This window comes from Platichthys flesus, chromosome 11 (assembly GCF_949316205.1).
Source record: "Platichthys flesus chromosome 11, fPlaFle2.1, whole genome shotgun sequence".
NCBI lineage: Eukaryota > Metazoa > Chordata > Actinopteri > Pleuronectiformes > Pleuronectidae > Platichthys > Platichthys flesus.
The window spans coordinates 12,131,467-12,145,346 of record NC_084955.1 but is presented as its reverse complement, the minus strand read 5'-3'; the positions used below and the strand labels follow the sequence as shown (position 1 = coordinate 12,145,346).

Below are 13,880 nucleotides of genomic sequence, written 5' to 3'. Positions count from 1 at the left end.
CTGCGTCAGAGTCACTTAGGCATGATGGCCGACTGGCAACATAGGCGTTTGAAAATTTAAAAAATTCCCTTTCTAATCATTATGTCAGTTTCTGGTGGCACAGTGAGCTGGGTTTTTATATTAAGCTGACAGTGAACTAACCGAATATGATACCATATAGCAAAACGAAATTCCCACTGTTACACTTGCCAGTTAGCCGTGTCACGGACGTATTCAGATGTCATCCCTGTTTATAGTCACATTTTACTTTATGACTGACATATTGCAGTGACTAGGGTTGAGAGAAATGGGTCAGGGGAATAGTGAGCTCCAAGCTGCTGTGATGCTACAGGCCTGCAGCTAGATAACAAAAGTAATCAAGGTTGAGGACAAAATGAATAAAAAATCTCTGTTCTATAATGAATGAACCAAAAAAAGTGGAGGAGAAAGGAAACAGATGCTAGATAGGGAAAAGAAGGATGGAGAGAAGGATCAAAGTGAAAAAGAGTGACTGCGAGCACGCAAGGCAGAATAAGAGAAGCAGAGCATGCGAGGGAGTGAGAGAGGAGTGAGATAGAGTCAGTCCATCCCCTGGGCTACTGCTGCTGTTCTAACAATAGCTTGGCAACAGCAGAAGCTCCTGTGGGCTTGCAGCTCCGTCACCCTCGGAGGCAGAGCTGCAACAACTGGCAGTGCTGCTCTGCTGCATGTCAGTGGTGTGAACAACAGGTTCATTGTGAATACATTTCAAATTAATGATTTTGGGTGTCCCACATTGACTGCAGGACAATGGACTGAATTGTAAGAAAGCTGTTAATAATATTGGTGTAGCGTGGCGGAGCGGAGCGCCAGTGCAGTGGGGCTGTAGGATGAAAACGGACAGAGCTGCTTTCAAATCATGAGCAGCACAGAGAACCAATGAATGTTCTTTATTATAGAACAGAAATTTAAATGTGTAGATTAAGGCATGAGGAATTATAATAGGCAAACAAATAGTATCAACATAAACTACTCATTGCCACCTTGACCAGGTGACTTTAGATTATTGCCATAATCCCTGTTGGCTATCATGTCCTCTATATTCAAGTTAAGATATTAGATAAGGATGAATGAGGAATTCATTATATACAGACTTGAATCTCATGAAAATCTCAACAAGAGCCTTGGTAAAAGGAGGGAAATTAATATTAACTACTTGGTTGTTGTATTTTTTTGTGGGTATATTCTGTGTGTTTCAGGTCTTAGTCTCTATAAAATGGTATAATTGGGACCATATTATATAGCTGTAACCTTGTAAAGGTATCAATATCATATGGTTGGTTGTCAGGTTAGTAGCTTTAAGCTGTGTAGCTTCTATCCAGTCAAACAGGGAATTTTTATAGATGACTTTATAGTAACGATCTCTTGTTCTCCTCTGAAAATAATCAAACGTACGACGCCTGATCTTTGGTACTAGAATACCATTAAGGAAGGTGAGCGCCCTCCTGATTACCCTGAGGTATCGACCCACAGCTACCTGAGCTACAAACACATACAGAGGCATCATCAAGCATGAGTGTGTACTAATGGTCTTTAAGGGACTGCACCATCCAGCCCCGCTCATCGACTGAGTGAGCACACAAACACATTACATCCTGACACTCCTACTGAGACAAGGGAAGAAATGGGGAGGGGGAGCAAACAGCGTAAAGCCCAATTCATGCTTCTGTGTTGAAAATGCGCCTACATGCAGATGTGTACCTACACAGAGCCTTGACATGCACCTCCCCAAAAATGTAACTACACATCGAATCTCGGGCAGACTCGCCGCGATTTTTGAATTTATTTTCTTCTCTGCAGTGTTTTATCAGCCATCAGCTCCAACTTCAACATGACCAGCTTAGTAACAGTTGCCATTGTTCTGAAGTAAACAGTGATGCCAGAGAAGTTGTAAACAAGAAACTTGAAGACACCAGCTCAGAGACTCTACTGCCACTAGCGTTTCGGCAGTGTAATTTCAGCGCATCTTAAACAGACAACTATGAATGCTCAGCCCTGTGCGTAGGCTATGTGCATATTTATGCCATTGTTTTGACGCAGAAGTATGAATCAGAAACATTGAATCTTATTGTAGATCTACCTCCACTCCTCCTGGGGGTGATGTTTCTCATATTTCTCCCGGACGTGTGACACGCCCAAATCTGGGTGTAACCAATGGAGAGCATCAGAGTGCAGATGGGTGAGACGGAGACCCAGAGAGGAAACACAGCGCAATTTGTGGATCTCCGCTATCTTCTGGATTACACCCTGTTAAAACAGCGATAAATAAAGGAGAAGATGAGGGGTTGAGAAAATGACAATGGAAAGATACATGAAAATGTTGAAAAGAAACATTTGTGTGACTTACCCTGACATCGGTGGCATCTCCATGCCGGATATTACTAGCCCAACTACTTGGTTCACTATTTGTCTCAAAGTAATGGAAGATCTTGAGCACCCGGTCCATGGAGCCAGCGGGGCGCTCAAGGCCACCGGCAGAGCTGCTGGTACCAACGCCAGGCATCCCGGACCGGGATTTCACCCCACAACCACCCGCTGCCGCATGATTGAGGTTGGGCTCCAGGTAGGAAGACGACGCCATGCCTGACTCAAATGCTGCTGCTGGGGCTAACTGTCCGTCATATTCTGAAGAAGAGAAGCAAATACATAAAAGGTCAAAAAACATGACTTCATAGTTGACTAGCTAGTAATCTGTGAAATGAGCTTACATGTGCGGGGGGGGGGGGGGGGGGTCAATATGTTAAAATAAAAACTTCATCAAACATTTAAATACAAATCTGATAAAGACAATGAAACATCCACACAAACTTCATCAGCAGCCTTTCATTCAAGCTACACTTTACACATTTATCATGACACAAAACAAGTTGCATCAATAATAGAAAGAGAAAGGAGAACTCATGCACGACAAATCCAGCTGGAGAAGAGACAGAAAGACTAGGACGATACTCAACAAACGGCTGTTGTTAGTGAGCAGGAAAACAAGCCCGCTGGCATTGAACTGCATCGAAATGAGCCGGCGTGATGAGGAGGGGTTAACCAGACAGTCAGTCAGCAAAAGAGTCAATATAACCCTGCAGAATAGAGACTCAAGGTCTTTTCCGAGGGACCTATTGGACTCGCCTTTCCACATAAATCAGGTGAGTTTCGATAAATAAATAAATCTTTGAGCAGCTCCAGTCACTCAGTGGCCTGATCATTCAGTTCTCCCTGCAGTGGAGAGCGGAACTAGCGAACAGGCAAAAGCCAGATTTGAACTCTTTTGGAAGTACATGTACTCTGCCCTGCCTGCGTGGCTACTCAGCTACACTTTGCAATCTGGTGGTTTGAAAAAAATAATACGGCTAGACCTGCTAAGGTCTGCCGTAGGAGGATTACTTAATTGCTCTGGACACACTTTAGTGGACTTGGATTGGCTCTGGCTCATATTACACAAGACTTCTGCCAACACTAGTTGATCTCTGTTTCCAACATGTAGAAAAGGATGTGACAAATTTGATAGTGACACTCATTAATCAACAGTATTTAATGATCAGACAAGCTCGTCAGTGTATGTCCAAGTTCCCAGCAAGTTCTATGTCAGTACCTCGAAACTACTTTTAGGTGGAAGTCTAAATAATAATTAATACGGATAAGATGAGCCTACAAAACCACAAGAAGTCTCATTGAATATATTTAAAGTACTGCAGTTCTAAATAAATGTAAACCAGAATTAGAATGGCACTCGGTGGAGAGCATACGTCCATAAAGGCTCAGCAATCCCCATATGATGAAACATTTAAAATCAACCTTGCTTACAAACAAACCAACCAACAAACAGGGGTTGAAGCATAACCTGCTTGGCAGAGGAAGGGACAAACCATCCTGCTAGAAATTCTCTCTGCTCCCTTTTAACCCATAGGCCCCCTTTGTAAGTTGTTTACATAACACCTTATTTCTACTACAGGTTGATCCTAACATGTCTTGAGAGACTCGCTCTCTGCAGCTCCCTGTTATTCCTGTGTCATATTGTGACTTTGTGGATATCCCAGCAGGCCTTGTTGAGTCATCGTCACTCCAGTGACTGGTTTCAGCTAACTGTGAATTCTGGCTGTCACGGTGGTGAAACAAGTCTGAGAGAATATTATCATGGCTCATTTCCAGAATCGTGGATGTTATCAAAAACAAAATTTTATTACAAAATACCAGTTGAAATTTTGTCAGTCAGTAAATTTTTCAAAACTTCCAAATGGTGTTTTACTGTTACCGTCGACCTTGGTTGTTTCAATACTGTTCAGTAGCGAGCCAAATAAATCACATCAGCACTTTTCTGTATTGTGCTAAGGTCAGGGCCAGAAGGCTTCATACTGAGAAAAAAGGAGGAAACACAGCAACAGCAGTATAGAATCTGATCCAGGTAAAGTTTGCTCTAATTATAACAGCTTGACTTACAGTCGACTTTTCAAAGACGGCAAGCACAACAGAAGTGTAGGGGATGCGATATGCATCTTGAAACTTGACTCAGCATTATCTTAAGAACTGGCTGTATCAATAGTGTGTGTGTGTGTGTGTGTGTGTGTGTATGCGCTCGCTTTCTTTTTTAGTCTATACTCGTGACATCTCATTGCGCATTGCATTCATATTGTCAAACAAATTGTGTGTTATTAAGCTTATTGTTTTATTGTTCTATGAATCAATCACATCTTTCTTACCTCCTCTTGAGCTGTGCATACTTTGAATGGTAACTGGACAAACTTTCTTTTCTTTTGCAAATGATAATAATGATAATAAATTCTAGATTGTATAATAGCCAAAGATCCAACGAACCCTCACTCAAGGCTTTATTACAACCGATTAATGCAGATTTAGATTAAAATAACACAATTACTAACATCATCCAATTAAATGATACTACAGTACTTTGGCTGTGATACTACTGGATTATTAGATGGCGTTTTAATCCCTCAAACAGAGTGAGCTAGTGCTCTAAATCCTTAATAGTACCACTATATAACTTCTTTACAATTACAGATATAAAAGTTATTTATGGGATTAAACTGCTATTTGGTCATAATAATCGTATCAGTAGGGTTTTGTTTAGCAGATCACTTAGAGTCACTGTCACTTTAATAGTTTCTGTTAGCTTTTTTTTTTTTTTACAACCTCAGTGAAGTGCATGAAAAGGAAGATGGTTTAAACTCTTAACCATTCCAGTAGTTGTTGTCACTATATTTGCAGTGCAGGTGCATTAAACCTGGTTTTTATTTCCTCCTAAAAATATAAGCTTCTGGACCAATCTGATTCTTCAGATGAAAAATATGCAAAGATCAATTTTCTGATTAATCTTATACAAACAATACAATGCAGTGCACAGCTCATCATTTTAATTTGAGTAATGTTTACCAATAACAACCACTACTGTTTCACATAATTGACAAATGTCTCTACCTTCAATGTTCTGTTGTCACTGTGCAACTGTATGAATTCCTACTGTGCGAGAGAGCAGGATGTGTTTAGTGGACATTGCAGTTGAAAATCGAGAAAAACACATTAGAATTATGTGGACCACAAAACATTTTTCTTAATTCCAAATATCAAGATTTGCTCTCCACATAAGATCTGTTACAGTTGCCCAACACAGTTGTTTTAACAGCACCAGCTCTGGCTTCCATGCCTCCTCTCGGGGGGGCAACTTTGAAAAATGTATTGGGGACATTATTTTGACATTATTTGGAACTCATTTATAAATAGAAGCAGTTTCACCAGGGGAGAAACAGAGTCACAAACCACAGTCAGCCATCTGCTGCTGCTCACTCATTCAGTAATCAGATTAGACTTTAAGCAAATATTGCTCACACCACAGCACAAGGGGACACAAACACAATAGTGGTGCAAAAAGAAACAACATAACCTTAACCCTAAATACTAAAGAGAGCTTAATGAAATCCTATTAGAAAAGAGGACATTCCTACAAGTTGTACATACAGCTACTTACTGCTGTGCTGTACATCACATGTAGCAAATGTAGTAAGTGTAGTAACTATTTCTAAAAAGCCTTTATCAAAACAGCGTCAGTAAATATTAGCTGCAAATCAAGCTAACAGCAAATGTGTGATGGTGTAAGGGGAATTTAAATGGAGGTGGAAATACGTCTCTGTTTGTTAGCAAAATATCTGAAATAGTTTTCAAAGGGTTTCGATAGTGATGGACAAAATGCCATCAAATCAAATGACAGAGCACGTTGCTTTCAACTAAGACATGCACTGATGTCGGGACATTTTCCAGAAGTTCTCTGGAGGGGCTGTATGTGAGAATGCACATGTAGGAGTCAGTTGTTCCAGAGCAAGTCGGCATGTTGATGACGTTTCAAACTCACAACAGACATTATATTGGAAGAATACAAATGTGTCAGGATGAAAAAGAGGTCCCATACACGTAAAAGACACTTACGGACATGTCACCTGAAAAGACAGCGAGATTCTGACTGCATGCTCTACAGGGCCTCACTGCTCGCCTGTGTGTTCGGATATGTTTCCTGTTGTTGTGTTCCAGACAATCTCCAGCTGTGATGCTTATAAGGGCAAACTTAAATTGGGTCTGTGGATTTTCCTGAGTCCATATCTGAAAACTTCTTTAACAGCCATATAAACGAAACATATTACTGATTCTGTCCCAACCGAGTACCTAGCAAAATTGATTCAGGGCGGTAAACCATATGGATCTTAAGCTGCAATAATGAACGTCTTAAAAACAGGACAAATGAAACCATATCTCACTGCACCACTTTCTACTCAGCATAACTGCACTAAATCCCCACATGCATGCTCTCACCGCCTCACAAGAGAGGAATCAAATCAACTAGGCCATGGAGGCAGCCAGGAGGGGTGCAGGCTGCTGCCAGGCCCACCGCCACCCCCCTTTCTCTCTCAGTGGGGCTCCACTGACTGACACTCTGCCTGTTAAACCACAGAAGGCTGGAGTTGAGCTCTGTCCCGTAGCAGCAGCAGGATGGTTTATCTTCTCCCCTAGCTGGTATCTGGGTTACTTTGGTTAGCACAATCCTAAGGGGAGCCTGGGATGCTTTGGCATTTTTTTTTTACCGCCCCCCTCCTCTCGTTCCTCAGATTTATCCCTTCTTTCATGTCCTGCTTTCTAAAGTGTGCATCTTCTCTCCTTTTTCACTTCCCACATCCCAATTCTACTGGAACTTCTCTCTTTCTGCATCCCTCTCTCTTCATCAGCAATTCTTTTCCTCCCCACCTTGCTTAATCTCCTCCTGCCACTCGCCACACATGCTCGCAGACCTTTTAGTTCCTGCCTTCACATCTCCATTTCATCCTTCCGTCCTATTGAACCACCTCTCTTCCTTCCTCCCTCTCATCTTTCACTCATCCTCAAACAATTTCCTCTAACCTCCCCCTGTCTCTTCCTCTCATTCTCTCATTGAGGCGACTGAATAAAGCTAAAGCTGACACTGGTTGTACATGAACATATGTGACATGTTGTGTGACTGTTCAGTGCTGGTCTTAATGTCACTTCTGCTGCAATAAGAGTCTGTGTGTGTGTTTGTGTGTGTGTGAGATCTGCGTTGTACCAATGACATCAAAGCTTCAAGGGCGAGTGAATACAGCCACCACCTCCCACCATTTGTATTCGCTCTAACCTTGGTGAACAGAGAAGGATTCTCCACTGTTGCTCAGTTGGTTAAGCCGAGGCTTAAACCAAAAGAAAAAGGGAACATCTTTGTGATTCATTGTCTACATTTTCCAACAAGGTGGTGTTTTCACTGCTGTTGGTCTGTTTGTGAACAGGATTACACAAAAACCACTATTCCGATTTTCTTGAAACTTGGTGAAACGGGTGGGGTGTGGACCAAGGAAGACCCTGTTAACTACCCAAGTTGTTTCCAAGCAGAATCAAAACAGCTAATTGGAGAGCGGACCAGCTGATGGTGCTGTCAATGCAACCGTAAACATTACGAGGCCATTATATTACAACCTCAGCCATTTTGTTTACATCTGCTCCCCTATGAGCTCACATGAGAGACATGAGGTAATGAGTTGCTGCCTCTGGAAAAATAATCTTAATAATATCCTGTGGAGTTTGTTGCACCAAGTTACGCACTCTCTGGGCAGTTTCAGCAACCTGTTAATGCCATAGCTGTACTGAACAAAGAGGGGCTGGGAAATGTCAAAACAAAGCTTAAATATGCAGCACTTTGACTTTTTTCATTGTCTGATTAATTATATGGATATACATTTTAACGTATGATCAAAATGTCTCCCAAAACCAAGTATACAAATAAGATCCATGCCAGTGTCTGATCCTGACTTCACGAAGCATCAGATATACTGTGGCTCAGTTAAACTGAGTCCAACCCACTGTCATGATGAATTAAAGCTTATTTTTTTCATTCATATATAACGATATCGGAAGAAAGACAGGTGCACTGTAATTATAAAGCTATATAATATTTCATGATGAATGTTTACGATCTATCTTATTAATATTTAATAAAATGACAAGTGGACAGTAAGCAACAGCATATTTAACTACAGATTTTAATATTCTCTATTACTGAGGTCTGCAGCATGTTTGTATCGATATTCTTTTAAGTACATACTTGGTAGGGGGTGCTGTGCATAGATGCAAGCCCCCTTGCTCCAGCAGAGAGGGATACAGCCGCTGTTTTCCATTTGTGCTACAAGGATTCAGTTCCAGATCTAGCCACAGGTCTCCAGACAAATCTCTTGAATCCCGAGTACAGCATAGATTGAAAGACTGGCTGCTGAAGTGGCTTGTTTGCAACCAGGGAAAATGTTTTTTTTCCGATTTTAAATAAGCTAGCGATGTGCAAATTGAGATATCCAAAAATATTCCCAAAAAAGCTTGACAGTGAGACTTGCTGTGCTGGTACCAGGACTGTCACAGCATGGTTACAGGGGTGGTAATATCCATTTGTAACTTTTAGCCACGAGACAGCCACAGGAAATGCAATAGAGAAAAAAGAAAAATCTATCAAAGACAGTTTCCCGCAGGGTTGTAATTCCAGTAAAGCAGACAGCCCGGTGAGAGGAAACAGAGGATGTCAAATAATCTTTGTACTATAAAATGTGGTGACACAGCAAGTGAACCCACAAGAGGTTGAGAGAACACCAGTCCATAACTGACAACTCTCTAGAATCGGCTCCACTTCTGCATCACTCCACGATAGATGCAGACATCGATCATCTGGCTCCAGATCCAGTTGATAGAGACGCAAAATGTTTTACCTTAAACAATACTGAGATAAAGGTCTCGCTCAATTTCCAACAATGGTCCAGGATGCAGAAATGATCCAAATCAATAAAGGACAGGCTTTCTTTCACTCTTCTCCCGTACTTAAACCACTGAATTCACCAAAAAACAAATGTGCAGTATCTGGTGCAGGAATCCGAGTTACTGATCACAGGACGGTGACAACCTCTTCTACGCCTTGCTAAAACATAATGTTACTTCAAGACTTGTTGAAGTGGCTTGGGGTCCAGGTTTCAGTCATCAATCCGTCCCAGTTTATGTTGTGAACTTTAATCCCACCAAATTCCTTTACCATTGTGCAATGCGATATGTAATGATCCCTGTAAGGCGGCTCTTTCTTTGCTCCTTCCCGTCAGGGAGATAGAGACCTCTGGGCTGCAGCAGATTCAGTTAATTGCCCAAGGACACTTCAGCAGGGTGTAAGCTTCACAAAACAAGACATTCAAGCCAGGCTTCTGTGGCCGGGCGATGCCTCTCTTCCAATTAAGCTCTGCTGCAGTCCACTAAATCCCCAATAAATATCAAATGCAGGTCTTCCATGGGGCTGCTGATTCAATTAATCAATCCTTGATGTGAAACTCAAAGAAGGCAGCTGCCCTGAAGCAATGAGTCTCAAGTCGCAGGTTACAAAATAACGCTGACAGCCCTTGCTGGCAAAGTAAAACTCAGCAAAGTAGCATTTTCCAAGAGAAGTAGTAGCTTGGTCGGTAAATCCAAAATGTTGTCTCAAGGAGATGGAGAGATGGATAAGAAAAAGCAGAAACTGGCCTCAGTGAATATAGAGATGAAATGTAGGGCATAGAGGGGCGTAGAGAAATGGAGCAGAGTGAACGAGAGGTATGAGAGTGGCCGACGCAGAAGGGAAAAAGGGAGAGTAAAGATGGGGAAAGAAGGATGTACAAAGTAGAAAGATGAGGCACAGAGAGACTAAAAGATGAGCTTTGAAAGAGCAGAATAATGAAAAAAGAGAGCAAATTAAAAAGACAAGAATGGGATAAGAGAAGAAAGAGAGAGAGGCGAAATCCCAGGAAGAAGATCCCCACATCCTCCGAAGCGTTCCCACAATGCTCTGAGCCTGTAGGAGTAAATCAGGTCATAGCAGGTGTCTGATGTCAGAGAGAGACATAAAGCGACAGCGTCCTGAAGGGCGAGGTGAAGTGAAAAAACAGCAAAGGACAAAAAACAAAAATGATCGGATTCAGTCAGACAGCATGACGAAATAATATGAAGAGAAAAGAATGTCACAGGAGTCGCCTGGATAAAAAGATTTGATGCAATAAATCCTTATGGAAGTCAGTCATTTGTGTATTGTTCAGTCTGGCATCTGAAGGCTTTCCTCTACAGCAGCGGAAGAGCAACTAGATCACAACATCAGTTCTATCCTTAAACTCACACACATACTGCAGCAGCCACACACACACACACAGTATATCTAGCGCAATATTTGAGCAGTCAAATGAGTGCAGCATAGAGACTGTACAGTGAGAGTGTATGTGCTTAAGCCATAGAGAGAGAGCGCGCGAGAGAGAGAGAGAGAGAGAGAGAGAGAGAGAGAGAGAGAGAGAGAGAGAGAGAGAGAGAGAGAGAGAGAGAGAGAGAGAGAGAGAGAGAGTGTGAATGTACACAAGAATGCATTCGGTGTGAGTAAGCAGGTATGCAATTGGGCACATACATATGTGAATGTGTGTGTGTGTGCGATATAATACTCAAAGTGAGTTTGCGCATATGTGAGCAGAGTGTTTCCCCTCTGCTGTGTTTTCAGTATATGCTGCAGCTACCACGCTGCGAAAAAGGCTGCTCCACTAACTAACAGACAGGAGGGGTGTGTGTGCGTGGAGGGCAGAGAAGGAGACTGGATGCAGTTGAAAGAGAGCAAACTGGTAGGACAGTACTTATAAATATATTATAAAAATGCCATAGGATGTCTCTGTGCAATCAACACTACAACTTTAAGAAAAGGGTATAGACAAACATACACACAGAAGGATTAGAGCTTATCTACCGAAAAATGACATTCCACTCTTTGACCCCTTACAACGCGTAAGGTGTCTGTCTGTCTTTCTCTTCCTGTCCGTCTCTGCAGGCCGCGGGTCACTGCTGCCCTCTGTCCTCCCTCGTCTCCTTTTCACACACATTTCACCGGCTTCTGCAGCAGCTACGTTCTTCATCGGAAGTAAAGCACTCTGACATTCATTTTGTCTGATGTGCCAGAGATGGTCGAGAACACTTAACAGCTATACGCCTCCAGCTGCAAAACACTGACAACAATGACCTGATGTAGATCATTAAAATTTTAGGTTTAGCTTCGGATAAGAATAATTAGAAATAAAATATGTACTACGTCCATGAACCCTCACATGATTCACTATAGCTAATTGATAACCGAATCTCCCGAATCAGCAAGACAACAGTGTTTGTCAGTACCTTTCAAGACTGAAACAAGTCGGGGCTGAAAAATGTATCTCTTTTATATTGTGATAATGTTGAAGACTTGGGCCTTTGGCTTCATGGAATCTCCTTAGCTTTCACTGATGTAATGGCTATCAAACCGAAAGTGGCACTTAGATTGTGTAGAAACTAACAAAACATAACTCCAGATTTCTTTTTTGTGTTTTAAGTCTAATCACCATTTAAAATTGTTAGCTGACATAAATTCTGTTCCGACGGAGATACAGAGGCTAAACGTTAAGTTCACTATCCTCACCACTCAAAATAAGCTAGTAAATAATCTGTGTTATCACGTTACTGAGTTTTCACAGGGATGTTAAAGGTCCCAGCTGCTCCCTTTAACCACTCTGTACACTTGGGACCATACTGCTTTGACTTTCGACCAAACTTAGAGAGCATCATCTCATTATAAGTTTCAGTTAACCTCAAACTTGACCTCAACGTTGGCAACTCAGAGAGTGGCCAGGTTTATGGTTAATACGTAAATTGTGTTTCGGTCCTTCTCAGGAATGATAAACTCCTGGCTCCAAATAGAAAACACCCTGCTGGAAGACAAAGGACCAACAGTTACCTAGCAACAGCCATGGAGACAGGTTGGAGCTAAGGACCATAAAATTACTTAATATAACTCAGATATCATTCAGCTCTACCTCCATCCAGACCATAAAACAGGCACTCTGGCCTTGTTTGAGTCAAGACTAACACCAAATAAGTTTTGTTTTAATAAACTAAAAAAGAAGAGTTAAATTGAATGGATGATGTAATTTTAATTTCAGAGGCTGGCATCATGTCTGTTCATACTGAAAGTATCATTGAATTAAAACAGAAAATAGGCTGATGCATGAACACACACGCACGCAAGCATGCATGCACAATGTTTTGTGTTGTTGTGTTAGCTGTCATCTCATTAGGCATGTTATACATGTTTTGCCTGCAGTCTAAATCTGCAGACATACACCTGCAAATGGCTGCGTATTTCACATGGCGTTCTCATCTCTTTCCACTTCCTGTCTGTTGACTGGTTTTAAATCACCTTTGTTACGGTAACCAACAACAATCTCCAGGCTGCAACTTTCCCTCTAAAATGGCAAGTTTTTACAATTTGTTGGGACTGTAATTTCATTTTAGGGAATTAGAACTTTCAATAACAGTAATTGCCTTCATGGCCAATATTCCACTAAAACAAGTTTCCCCCTGCATGAGCTCTGCGCCACACAAGACGACTGTGATTGGTTTAAAGACACTTATACTAAATAGAAAGACAGGGTTGAATTTTAACTCACCAGTGTAGTATGATATTCTGGAAATATCTGAAAAGAGAGTGAAAAAAAAACAAGATTTAACTTAAATACATTTGTGAAGGGAACGTTTCCAATAAATTATTAAAAAATATATATATATATTTATCTTTATCATGTATAAGGGAGAATCATTGTATTACAGCATTGTACTACAGCATGCCTAGAAGTGACACAATAGCACCTGAATAATGTGGTGTCTCTTTTTATCGAACCCCAACAAATTTCTTAAATTAAGTGAGATAAAGTGGTCCAAGTTGTAGATTAAGGAGGTCTTTATATTTCAAGAGCGTCTCCCTATCCTTCCACAAAATGACAAAAAGGGAGCTCAAAAGGTGAAAGAGAATGGATGAAAAGGAAAAAGAATAAAGCTAGAATGACATTTTGAAGCGCACAACCCCTTTTTAACTTCAATCAAGCCCTGCCACATTGCTCACATTTAGATATCAGTACTCTGAATATGCATGATATTTTTCATTAATATCCATGAATTATTCCCTACAAACTTCACACAAATGCTTACCAACAGCCTATAAATGTTAAAGAAAGTTAAGAAAAAAAGAAACAACTCAGATCTGCCCCCTTAATCACATCCTCTCCAAAAGGTAATGAGTTTACACGGCCCTTCCAACAAGTTTCAATAAAACTGGTTCAGTGACTTTTACGTAATTAGATAGACAAACAGCAATGAAGACATAACCTCCTTGGCAGATGCAATAAAGAGCTTCTAAGTAGATGATGATGATGATGGTAGAGGCATAAACAGAAGATGTGAGCTAGAAAAGTATCAATCATGCCTTGACGACAAAAACAATTTCTCTGGAGCAACAGCAATACATT

The 13,880-nt window shown here is 41.2% G+C and overlaps 1 protein-coding gene and 1 long non-coding RNA gene across 10 annotated transcripts in view; one reads left to right on the top strand and one right to left on the bottom strand.

Annotated features, from left to right (window-relative positions):
• LOC133964886 (focal adhesion kinase 1-like) overlaps nt 1-13,880 on the bottom strand; it is a 58,100-nt gene that overhangs the window by 35,674 nt on the left and 8,546 nt on the right. For 8 of the 9 annotated variants that reach the window (XM_062399194.1, XM_062399195.1, XM_062399198.1 and 5 more), the window contains exons 2-4: nt 13,026-13,052; nt 2,366-2,643; nt 2,099-2,265 (exon numbers count right to left, since the gene is read on the bottom strand). In XM_062399194.1, the coding sequence (XP_062255178.1) occupies nt 2,099-2,265; nt 2,366-2,599 (401 nt within the window). In that variant the 5' untranslated portion in view covers nt 2,600-2,643; nt 13,026-13,052. The remainder of the gene's footprint in view (nt 1-2,098; nt 2,266-2,365; nt 2,644-13,025; nt 13,053-13,880) is intronic. The other variant, XM_062399196.1, reaches the window with a different exon arrangement.
• Nucleotides 3,053-13,880, top strand: part of LOC133964891 (uncharacterized) — a 30,257-nt gene continuing 19,429 nt past the window's right edge. The window contains exon 1 of the long non-coding RNA XR_009923830.1: nt 3,053-3,158. This is a non-coding gene — a long non-coding RNA (uncharacterized LOC133964891). The remainder of the gene's footprint in view (nt 3,159-13,880) is intronic.